The following is a 12,188-nucleotide window of genomic DNA, read 5'->3' on the forward strand; positions in this document are numbered from 1 at the left end:
GTAACTGCTCCCTTCCTGTTCCTGACTTCTACCCATACTGACTCAAAAGAGGATCCTGCTACATTACCCACCCTTTCTGTAGCTGTAATAGTGTCCCTGACCAGTCATGCCACCCCTCCTCCCCGTCCCCCCCCCATCCCTTTTAAAGCACTGAAATCCAGGAATATTGAGAATCCATTCCTGCCTTGGCGCCGGCCAAGTCTCTGTAATGGCCACCACATCATAATTCCATGTTTGTATTCAAGCTCTCAGTTCATCACTTTTGTTCCTGATGCTTCTTGCATTGAAGTACACGCACTTTAGCCCTTCTACCTTACTACCTTTACATCCTTTACACTTTTTTTCTGCTTCTCTTTCCTCAAAACCTCTTTATATGTTAGATCTGGCTTTACTCCATGTGCTATACTTGCAGTTCTCTCATGACCTTTATCCTCCTCCACCTCACTATCTGCTCTAACACTCTGGTTCCCCTCCCCCTGCAAATCTAGTTTAAACCCCCCAGAGCAGCACTAGCAAACCTTCCCGCAAGGATGTTAGTCCCCCTACAGTTCAGGTGCAACCCGTCCCGTTGGAACAGGTCCCACCTTCCCTGGAACAAGGCCCAATTGTCCAGAAACATGAAGCCCTCTCTCCCGCACCAACTCCTTTGCCACGTACTTAGCTGCATTATCTTCCTGTTTCTAGCCTCACAAGCACATGGCATGGGTAGCAATCCTGAGATTGCAACCCTGGAGGTCCTGTCCTTCAACTTTGCACCTAACTCCCTAAACACTCTTTGCAGGACCTCCTCCTTCTTCCTATCCACGTCATTGGTCCCTACATGGACCACGACATCTGGCTGCTCACCCTCCCTCTCAAGAATACTGAGAACTCGATCTGAGATGTTGCAGACCCTGGCACCAGGGATTAGATTAGATTAGATTATGAGAACACTCAGTCCTCTTTTATTGTCTTTTAGAAATGCATACATGCATTAAGAAATGATACAATGTTCCTCCGGAGTGGTATAACAGAAAACAGGACAAACCGAAGACTAACACTGACAGAACCACATAATTATAACATGTACTGCAGTGCAAAACAATACCATAAGTTGATAAAGAACAGACCATGAAGATGGTTAAAAAAAAAGTCTCAAGTCCGGATCGACTCCCGAGTCCCCGATAGCAGGCGGCAAAAGGGAGAAACTCCCTGCCATAAGCTTCCAAGGCACCAACAACTGCCGATGCCTTGGAAGCAGCTGACCACAGCCGACACCGAGTCCATCCATCTGAAAACTTCGAGCATCCGACCAGCCCCTCCGATACAGCCTCCCGAGCACCATCCTCTGCCGAGTGCCTTCGACCTAGCCCCGGCCGCCGAAACAAGCAAAGCCGTGGATTTGGGACCTTCTGCTCTGGAGATTCCGGTTACCACACAGTAGCAGCGGTAGCGAAGCGGGCAACAGATCATCTGGGATTCTCGATCACTCCCACAGAACCTCTTATCTGTCCCCCTAGCTGTCGAATTCCCTATCACTATTGCTCTCCTCTTTTCCCTCCTTTCCTTCTGAGCTGAGGGTCCAGTTTCGGTGCCAGAGACGCAACCACTGCAACTTGTCCCTGGTAGGTCGTCTTCACCAACAGTATCCAAAATGGTGTACTTATTATTGATGGGAACGGCCACAGGGGTGCTCTGCTCATTCTGGTCTATTCCCCTTACCTCTCCTGACAGTCACCCAGTTACCTGTCTCCTGACTTATTAGGGGTGACTATCTCCCTGAAACTCCTGTCTATTTCTGCCTCTGCCTCATGAATGATCCGAAGTTCATCCAGCTCCAGCTCCAGTTCCCTAACTTGGTTTGTCAGGAGCTGCAGCTGGATGCACCTTTTACAGGTGTAGTCATCAGGGACAATTGTGCCCACCCTGACTTCCCACATACTGCAAACGAAGCACTCGACTGCCCCAACTGCTGCCTCCATTACCTATTCCTAAGTTAATTAGATTAATTAAAGGAACTTACCCAGCCTTACCTCACTGGGAGCAAGCTCGTCCGCAGCTTCTGCTCGCCGAGGCTCTGCTCATCTTACAGTTTCTAGCAGTGTGTGTAAAAAGTTGGATACATATACATAGCACAGTATTGTATTTGTCAACATGAAGAGGAAAGAGGGTTGTAAATCAGGCAGGAGCATAGGATGTTGGGAATGGTGAGGGTGAAGTGGTGCTGGATGGGTGTGGGACTGGTAGCAGAGAAGGTGTGCCAGGGGCAGGGAGTGGTATGAGTGCAGATACTCCCAGCCCTGAGGTGCCAGGCAAGATCATTGGAATCTGAATAATTGATCATTATAGAATGTGTCTATCATGCTTCCTGCTTCCTCACCTCACCCTTCCCCTTTTTCCAAACCATGATTTTCCTTTTCTTGCCCCCTTCCCACTCTCAGTTCACGGTAGAGACTTGTATCAGAGTCAGGTTTATCATCACTCATATATGTCATGAAATTTGTTTTTCTTTGCGGCAGCAGTATAGTGCAATACATAAAATTACTACAGTACTGTGCAAAAGTCTTGGGGATCCTACCTAATATAAAAGCCTGATACTTTTGCACAGTGCTGTGTGAATGTATGTGACACTGTGTATGTAACACTGTAAGTGAGTGTGTGTGTGCATGTATTCTCCAGTATGCCCAAGATATAACAGGCATTCCAGAGCAAGGTGTGATCCATGACTAAGTGCTGTGAACTGATATACTCAAAAGTTTAGGACTACCTGTTAAGAGGTATGCAGGATATGCTGTGGTTGGGTGCAGCAAATGCAAAGTGAAGGACAGTTTAGTACACAGTTTTCTGCCACTCTGTACTATTATGATGAAATCTTTGTTAAATCCCAATAAATTCTTTATGTAGTGATTGAATATATAAGATAACAAACAAGAGAAAATCTGCAGATGCTGGAAATCTGAGCAACACACACAAAATGCTGGAGGAACTCAGCAGGCCAGGCAGTATCTATGAAAAAAAGTACAGTCCAGCATTTTGTGTGTATATAAGTTAACTGTTGATATTAAGTAATTGGAGTAACATGGATTGTAATGAAAATAACAAATTATTCTAATACGCAGGAAAATTAATTCACATTTATTGTAAGGGGAATAAGATAAGAGTAACCTTATTTCCATATAATAGGTGAGAGGGGTCCTCAGTTGCAAGTGGTAAATTGCTGAAAGCTAACTGCAATGGCAGTAAACAAGAACTAGTGTAAAAAGCTAGGGGGGTGATAGTATGATCAAGCTTTATAATGGCTAGTTGAATTAATGGCTCAGAAAATGATAGCATGTGGTATGTTCCATGAGAAAATGTTTCTCTGGACTTGAAGTTTTGTCTTCCTTCAGCAGAGTTTCATGCATTTTCCATATGAAATGTTGTTTGACTAACATATTGGTAGATGTGTGTTTTCCTTCTTCCCTCAATTTAAAAAGTGAAGTCAGAAGTACAACCTCCCAATCCGCATAGTTTCTGGCTTGAGATATCCTAAACATCCATTATTTCCAAAACCTCCTCTTAAAAAGTTCTCCATGTTGGAGGAACTTGGTGCCAGACATAATCAGTGGAGGGAAATGGATATTTGATGTTATGGGTTGAGACTCTTCATCTGGATGTGAAGTAAGACAGATAGCCAGTATGAAAAGCTGGGAAGGAACGAAGCAAGAGCTTAGCGGGTGTTGGGGATGAAAGCTAGCTGAGGGAGGGGAAAGAGAGGGAATTAGATCAGAAGCTGAGAGGTTGTGTTGCTGTTTCTAGCAAATTTATAAACTTATTACTTTGATTTAGTATTCTTTATTTTTTGTTGGCCACAGATGGTTAACTTGCCTGGTGGATTTTGGTGTATTAAGAATTTTAATTTTGCAACTTGTACATTATTTCCTTAATTGATAAACATTGCCTGTGGAGTGCCATGCATTTCAATCTCCCAATCAACCAGAGAAAATTGTTCTTCTTATACTTTCATTGTTGCATTTATATTATAAATTCTGGTTTTGAATTGAAACACATTAGTTACAAATTTGATATCAAATTCTATTGGTAGTTGATCACTACTCTCCAAAGGCCCTTTGACAACAAGATCAATCAGCTTTCTCAATACACACACAAGATCTACAATGGCCTTGTCTCATTTGATTCCTCAAGCAAGAAAAAAACTTGTATATATTCCATGAATTTGTGTTATACCTTATTACAGCAAATTTGATTCATTCCTATGTATACAGGTTAAAATCTTCCTTGGTTACATTATTATTCCTGTTGCATGTACTTATAATATGTGATTTATGTCATGCCTAATATTACAATTGCCTTTTAGTGGTTTGCAAATAACAGCATTATTTTGTGTTCTCATCTATTTCTTAACTTAAGCCAGTTGTTTCTTGTCTACGTAATGGCCAAACCAAGATCATATCTCACTGTTGCACTGATCTCGCAGTATAGTGCACAGCACCTGCTTTTCCTTGTTGCAAGTTCTTCAGCAGCCATGTTTCCATAATGACAATGAGATTATACCTACTTAGTTTGTGCCTTTCATTGTGATTGCTGAAGCATTAATTTGCTGTATAATTTGAAATCAAGTTTATTCTTGTAATCAAGTGCATGTCTATATAGGTGTAGAAAAAGCTTGCCAGCAGCATCATCACAGGCACTTAGCTCATATTAATAGCATTCATGAATTAAACAAATTATATGCAATTCTTTAAGCAAGAAAACAATTAAAATTGTCATTTTTCTCCACCTTCACGGTGAGGCCAAATGTAAACTTGTACCTTGCATTCCAAACTAATGGTATAATACTCCATCAAATTGAGCCCTTGTTCTTTTCATTTATCACTTCTGCCAGTACTCTTATTCCCCCTTTCCCATCTGCCAATTACCCTACCCTCCACTCTCATTGATATCCATCTCCTGCCTCCTAGCTCTTGTTCCACTCTCCTCTCTATCTTTCAATACAGATGTTTTCTGACCTGCTGAGTTTCTCCAGCTTTGTGCTGCTTGCTCCTTATTGAATTATAATTATTAATAATTTATCAGTTAATGTTTTGGTGATTTGTAAATCAACATTTGTGGTCTTCCACAGAAAAATTGAATGCTGATTTTCTTACCTGGAACTCAGAAGAATTGCTATCGCAGTTACCTCTTGAATCTGGGAAGATTGCTTACTTTACACTTAACATACAAGTAAAACTGGACTTCTCATGTCAAGAAAGCCTACTGCAGGATCTCAATGATGGTAAGGTCAATGTTAAGTAAAGTCACGATGAATCGAAAATTAGTTGGTGATTCAGTTCTTAAAGGGTTTGGAATATGGGACTAGAATGGATTTTCACATCATTGAGGATCATGTGATGTGATTTGTGTTGCACTTTCTGGTTCCGGGAAAATAATTGATTATTGCAGGTACACACAATGGAGGCACCTATGGTAGAAATTCTAGAATGGTTAGAGCTTGGATGGAGTCTGCTCATCCAGTTGCATTGATATTTTCTCAAATATTTCTGCATGGCTATTCTTTTCCCTTAGCCCTGTAATTTTTATTCTCTAATGTACTTATTCAGGTTCATTTTGTGTGCTGCAAAACACTTGTGATGCCGAAAGCTGAATTAGTATGGTGGTCATGCCAGAAGTATTGGCAGTAGGTACGAGGGGTGATTGATAAGTTCGTGGTCTAAGGTAGAAAGAGTCAATTTTAGAAAACCTAGCACATTTATTTTTCAACATAGTCCCCTCCAACATGTACACATTTAGTCCAGTGGTCGTGGAGCATACAGATCCCTTCTTTGTAGAAGTGGTCAACAGCAGGGATGATTGATAAGTTTGTGGCCTAAGGTAGAAGGAGATGAGTTATTAACTTCAAACTTCCTGCATTATCACGCAAAGAGTTGAACTGCACGTGCATTTAACGAGAGCGTCTTGGACCTCCAGGTGGTCCACAGCAGGGGTGATTGATAAGTTTGTGGCCTAAGGTAGTAGGAGATGAGTTATACAGCTCTCGTAACATGCACGTGAAGTTCAACTCTTTGAAAATGCAGGAAGTTTGAAGTTTCTCCTCATCTCCTTCTACTTTAGGCCACAAACTTACCAATCACCCCTGCTGTGGACCACTTCTGGAGGTCCAAGACGCCGACTTCTACAAAGAAGGGATCTGTATGCTCCACGACTGCTGGGCTAAGTGTGTAAGTGTAGGAAAAATAAATGTGCTAGGTTTTCTAAAATTGACTCCTTCTACCTTAGGTTACGAACTTATCAATCACCCCTCATAGTAGGGTGACCACAAGTAGAGGTCGAGAGGGGTAGATGGAGAGTGCAGGATTTATGCACCAAAGTCCTTATTTACATCAATGCTCCTCAAGGTCGTGTCACTTAATGTATATTTGTCCAGTTTATATTATATCTACAATTTTTCCACCCTGATTGCTAGCTGATTGGCATCCTGCAATTTTTAAGTACATTTGTTTATTTACACATTGAAGAACCAATCATTGTCCTTTTTAAGTATGGTTATTAGTTTTGGCTTTTCTTGTTAAGTGGCTCCCTGTGGCATTAATGCTTTTATTTTTGTTACCTTTGACAATTTCATGCTCTTTTCCCTCATGGACAAAGTGAACATTCTTTTGCAGACTTTTGTTGTTTTTTCCACTGCTTGCTTCACATTACCCATAAGTTTTGTAGGTTCTGCTCAGATTTTTTTCATTGAACTAATTAAGTTGAATTGTGAATAGTTTCGAATTAAGTATTGAGCCCTATAATACTTCACAAATAGTATTTCCACTTCAAACTGGTGAAAACATTTTGATGAAAAGATTAAAGCTTTCTGTTGGGCTACTCTCATCAGTTTTAATGCATTGTTTCTGGTGTTGGGTATTACTGAACTGGATTCCTGGATCTTAAGAATACTTTAGCCCCTTTCTGATTAGCCAGCTGCTTCCATCTCAGCTTTGAGCTTGAGTATTCTGGGTGAGAAAAATAGTTTTGCAACTTGATCATCTATATACTACTAAAACTCTCATGGTCTGTCTGAGCCTCCAATTAGCGCCAATGGTGCATTACAGCGGCACTTCTTTTTGGCTAAATCGAATTAAAATGCGCTAATTTACAGAATGCAGGCAAAGTTTAGGGTTATATAGTCGTATAAAATTGCTCATTCGCCAAAATAAACAGGCTGGCTTTCACCTGAGACCCAATCGGCCATTATGGAAATCGGGACACGACAACCCAACGCATGCGCACAGCCAGTCTCAGCAGCGACACCTACCGGAGCAAAAGGGCAGGGCTGCTGTATTTCGAGGGGTCACATTCTGCTAATCACCATCAGCATGTGCAGGATTAGGACAGATTAAACTGAGACCCATCAATAAGAGATAATTAAATCTTATTGTAATGACGGTCTCCGAGACACCCATAAAATCCTTTGCTACAGTCAAAGGACAGTGGTGACTTTATCACGTCCATTTAGGAGAGCGCCAGCCACTTCATCAAGAATAATCAGCATCCTTTGATGTTAGTTGTTCGTATCTTCTATCCAGCATTAGGGTAAAAAAAAATGGTCAGCCTAATTATGCCGCGTGGAAAGGGAAGGGGGACATTATGGTCAAGAAATGATTCCAAATGTCATCGGGAAGTGGCAAGGAGAGGGCGAGAACAAGAATCGGATGAGGCCAGGGCCGCACGACTCCAGGATCAAAGAGTCAAGACAAAAAAAGATGAGAGAAGAAGAGACAGAGGAGGAGAGGCATGCATGTCTCCAGGATCAGAGACAATCGTCAAACAGCAGAAGAGCTGAAGAGACGGGGGATGAAAGGGTTGCATGTCTCCAGAATGACAGCGAGAGGCACAAGGTGGCAGATAAGCCAGAAATGATGCCATCAAAATTGTCCTTCGTGAAATGAGGAACAGCTATATTTGCTTTGCTACGCAATGTTCTTCTTTAGTAAACTTGAGATTTCCTACTTCAGTTTCCAAAGCAAAATGATACCAATTGCATTCAGGAAAATTTAATGTTTATTCTGGTCACATCAGACTGCACTGCCCATCTCTCAAAGGGTGCCACAACAGGTCACCCCGTTGTCTAGTTGGAATTAATTTTAACTTTGAAGTAATCTTGGACATAGTTTCCATTAGCATAATTTTACAAAACATCATATGATTTGGGGTCAAGAAATATTTCCTGGCACTGAGAAGAATCTATAAAATTAATATTTGGTGTCAAAGATATGAAAAGACTACAGACTGAATCTGAGCAAGTTTGAATTAAATAATAGTGATGCTGGTGCTAGAAATGACAACATTAGGTCATTGCCGAAAAAGGACTTAAGGAAAATGCTAACTTGGCTTACATATTTTGGGCGTAAATCATTATAAGTAAATAGTAGAACAAAGAAAATTTTTAAGTTAACAGTGATTGCAAATACTTTCTGAATAAATATCTAGCATTTGCATCACAGTTGGTGTTGCTCTCTGTGGATCATTCTATTTCAACGATTTGGTGTGAATGAATTTTTGTTTATAGTAATAGCTATTAGTATTAAACACATTAACCCAAAAATTGATAGATCTCTATAAATGCAATTGAAAATCCTGTCCAAATAATGTCTTGGTTTTGGTTTAAGGATATGTTATCACTGAATCTTGAGCAGCTCTCAAAACCCAATATACCTGCAACCTTTAAATCATGATTTTGAGGCTAAAGTTTAATTACTAAGCAATATGAGACAAGAGATTGTTTGAGTATCTCTTGTTCATTTGAAATCTGTTAGGGGTTACTGATTAGAATAGTTTTAAACCAAAGTTCTTCACTGTTGTGTCTGTGCACAACTACATGCATATGCAATAAAAGCACACACCCGGAAGATGGCTTTAACTGGCGTATTCACATTACAGCGAGAGAGAGAGAGAGCAAGAACAATGCATGTGCATGGACACAGCGTATGCACAGACAACTGAACAATACATGGTGCTAAGAAACTGGTTATTGCGCTCAAAGAATAGATCTATACATTACACTTCCTCCCTCTTTTAGTTTAATGCAACATAAGCTGTATATGTACAAAGCATTCAATTTCTTTTTCATAAACCCATATTCCAAATAAGCATGCTTTCACAGTAACAGTCCATAACTAACTTCATAGTTCTCAATGTTCAGTCTTTTGGGTGGTGCTCTGTTTCTTTCAGGATAATGCCTCTGGACCTGTGGAATGGCATCAGGTTTGGTCGATGTCTTGTGTGAGACAGTGTTCTTGGTTTCCTGTGTCAAGTTGCTGTCAGTGACAACATCACTGAGGCTACGTCCAAACTAGATAATTTTGAAAACATCAGTTTCGCGTAAAAACGATAGGCGTCCACGCCAGGCGTTTTTGAAAATACCTCCGTCCACATTAAAACGGATATTTGGACGAATCTCCTCCTACTGGGCATGTGCAGGACACACAGAAAACAAGCAAAGAGGAAGTGGTGTACTTGGTGTGCGTTTGTCCAGTTACAGACTAGAAAAACTTGAAAGGAAATTGCCAAATGAAAGACTAGGTGCATGTTTGTCCTGAAACATTTCCTACAGCCATAGTCTCTTCACCGATGAAAGAGACGACAGCTACAATGAAATGCAATAAGGCTTGTTACTGGGCAAAAGTGAAATTTGCTGTTAACTCATTTGTTTGCCTTTACTTTTGCCACGTCTTTGTGTATTATTTTGCGGTATTTAACATGTGCAATAAAACGAGTTACTGGGCAAAAGTGACAATTGCATCTCTTGAATGTTTGCACAAGCAATACGTTAATGAAGCACCTTGTTAAATGTATAAAACATGCCTGCATCAGTGTTATCTTGTATTTCCATACAATGTTACATTAGGATGTTACACATCTATTGTCAGATATTGTTGTTGTGGTGTTGGAGGTTGAGTTCAAGAAAACAATGAAATGCCGCGCTGTCGCCACCATTTGTTCCAGCACCTCATGACTATGACAGCGTTTTTAACATTAGCTGGTTACCCCGTACACACTACAACAGCCAACCGGCATTTTCAGATTTAAACACTTTGGAGAGTGTTTTAGAAAAGCTCTGTTTTTGGGGAAGGAAAACGCCATTTCAGTGTGAATGGAGGGTCAGAATGAAGAGAAGATGCTTTGGTTATGGATTTATCCGGTCTAGTGTGGATGTAGCCTGAGAGGGAAGTCCGGTGACTGTAATGTGTCCCTCTTGTTGGATGGATTCGACTCAGGTGTGTTTTTTGGTTGAACATCCAGTATCTGTTCCACATGACATCTCCATGTCTGATCTCCAACATCTGGTCACATCATTACAGGAAGAATGTAGATACTATAGAGAGAGTGCAGAGGAGATTTACAAGGATGTTGCCTGGATTGGAGAACATGTCTTATGAGAATAGGTTGAGTGAACTTAGCCTTTTCTCCTTGGAGCGATGGAGGATGAGAGGTGACCTGATAGAGGTGTATAAGATAATGAGAGGGATTAAGATCATGTGGATAGCCAGATGCTTTTTCCCAGGGTGAAATAACTAACACGAGGGGGCATATTTTTAAGGTGCGTGGAAGTAGATACAGTGGGGATGTCAGAGGTAAGTTTTTCCACACGGTGGTGAGTGTGTGGAATGCACTGCCAGCGACGGTGGGAGAGGTAGATGTAATAGTGTCTTCTAAGAGTCTCTTAGATAGGTACATGGAGCTTAGAAAAATAGAGGGCTGTGTGTTAGGGAAATTTTAGCCAGTTTTTACATTAGGTTACATGGTTGGCACAACATTGTGGACCAAAGGGCCTGTAATGTGCTGTAGACTTCTATGTTTCTATATGTTTCTATCCACTGTGTACATCAGTGGTCCAGTTCTTGTAGCTATCCTACCAGGTATCCACTTGTCTTCTCAGTAATCATGCGCTAGGACTTACTTTCCAATTTTGAAGCTCCTTGCCACTTGACAACTGGCTGAACTGTTTATTCTGCACTTCCCTCCGTAGTTCTGGATTCAGGAGGTCTATGTGAGATCTCAGATTTCTGTTCATGAGGGGCATTACAGGTGTGTGATTTGTTGTTGCATGAAAAGAGTTCCAATACACATAAAGGTTGTCCACCTTGTGCTATAGAGAAATGTCCTCCTTGTCCATTGCTTTAATGGACTTCTTGAAGGTTTTGATAAATCTTTCAACTAACCCATTTGTTGCTGGGTGGTGAGGAACTGACTTGAAATGTCTGATGCTACTTTTCTTCATGAACAGTTGGAATTCACCTAATGTGTAGGGTTTGTTGTCACTCACAATTTGTTCTGGTAAGCCATTTCTGGTAAAGATAGTCCTCAAAGCAGAGACAGTCTTTGCTGAGGTGGTATAACCTCTGGCCACTTCAAAAAAGCATCCAGAGCAATCAGAATCGTGGAGTCCATGAAAGGCCTATGAAAGTCAATATGTACTATGACGACAGCCACTCACTTGGGTGTAACTGTGCCTGTGAGGGTGCAACTGTGCCTGTGAGAGTGCATTTTGAACTTTTAGACATCCTGAACAGCTTTTGGCTAAGTTTTCAACTGTTCATTCCCTTCTCAAACACCTGATTGGCATTAAGCAGCTTTGACAGTCTCTGGCTAGTGCTATCGTTAGGGCTGGCGTTGCCTGTTGATGTCAGACTGACAGCTTAGATTGATTGCCAATCTAGTTGGATTTTCCTCAACCATTTACATCTGAGAAGTGCTGGCCCTCCAGTTTTCAATACATAAAGCTCTAACAGTTGTGGTTGGCCTCCATACGTTACATTTACTTCCACTTTGCCTTTGGGAGACACTTTTTTGCCTTGTAAGTCTTCAGTATCACTGAGGTCTTCTGTAATGGTATCTTAGGAAACCAATCTGCTGTAGTCAGCCTCTGGAATTATGGACAAAGCTGACCCTGTATTCAGCTCTATTTTCACCTTTACATCATGCACATCTATTGTGATCCCTATCATAGTGCAATCTGCTTTAGTAATATTATGCAGTTGTAGGCATGACAGTTCACCTTTGTCAGACTCTGTTGTCTGATTCTATTTTACATTCAATAACTTTTGCTTAGTTTTGTGTTTGAGACTTTTCACTTGGTTGTGCTTTTTGTCTGCCTTGCACATTCTCTCTTTGTGACTTTGCCTGTGACACTGGAAGGATTTGGCATGTTGATAACATCTTTGGCT

At 41.0% G+C, this 12,188-nt stretch overlaps 1 protein-coding gene and 1 long non-coding RNA gene across 8 annotated transcripts in view; one reads left to right on the forward strand and one right to left on the reverse strand.

The window, feature by feature from the left end:
• The window catches only part of LOC134354109 (uncharacterized), a 40,540-nt gene extending 38,378 nt beyond the window's left edge, over positions 1–2,162 (reverse strand). Inside the window, exon 1 of the long non-coding RNA XR_010019726.1 lies at positions 2,003–2,162. This is a non-coding gene — a long non-coding RNA (uncharacterized LOC134354109). The remainder of the gene's footprint in view (positions 1–2,002) is intronic.
• trappc9 (trafficking protein particle complex subunit 9) overlaps positions 1–12,188 on the forward strand; it is a 749,291-nt gene that overhangs the window by 195,668 nt on the left and 541,435 nt on the right. For all 7 annotated transcript variants that reach the window (XM_063062835.1, XM_063062851.1, XM_063062844.1 and 4 more), the window contains one exon: positions 5,102–5,254. In XM_063062835.1, the coding sequence (XP_062918905.1) occupies positions 5,102–5,254 (153 nt within the window). The remainder of the gene's footprint in view (positions 1–5,101; positions 5,255–12,188) is intronic.

The sequence above is a fragment of the Mobula hypostoma genome, chromosome 1 (assembly GCF_963921235.1).
Source record: "Mobula hypostoma chromosome 1, sMobHyp1.1, whole genome shotgun sequence".
In the NCBI taxonomy this organism is placed as follows: Eukaryota; Metazoa; Chordata; class Chondrichthyes; order Myliobatiformes; family Myliobatidae; genus Mobula; species Mobula hypostoma.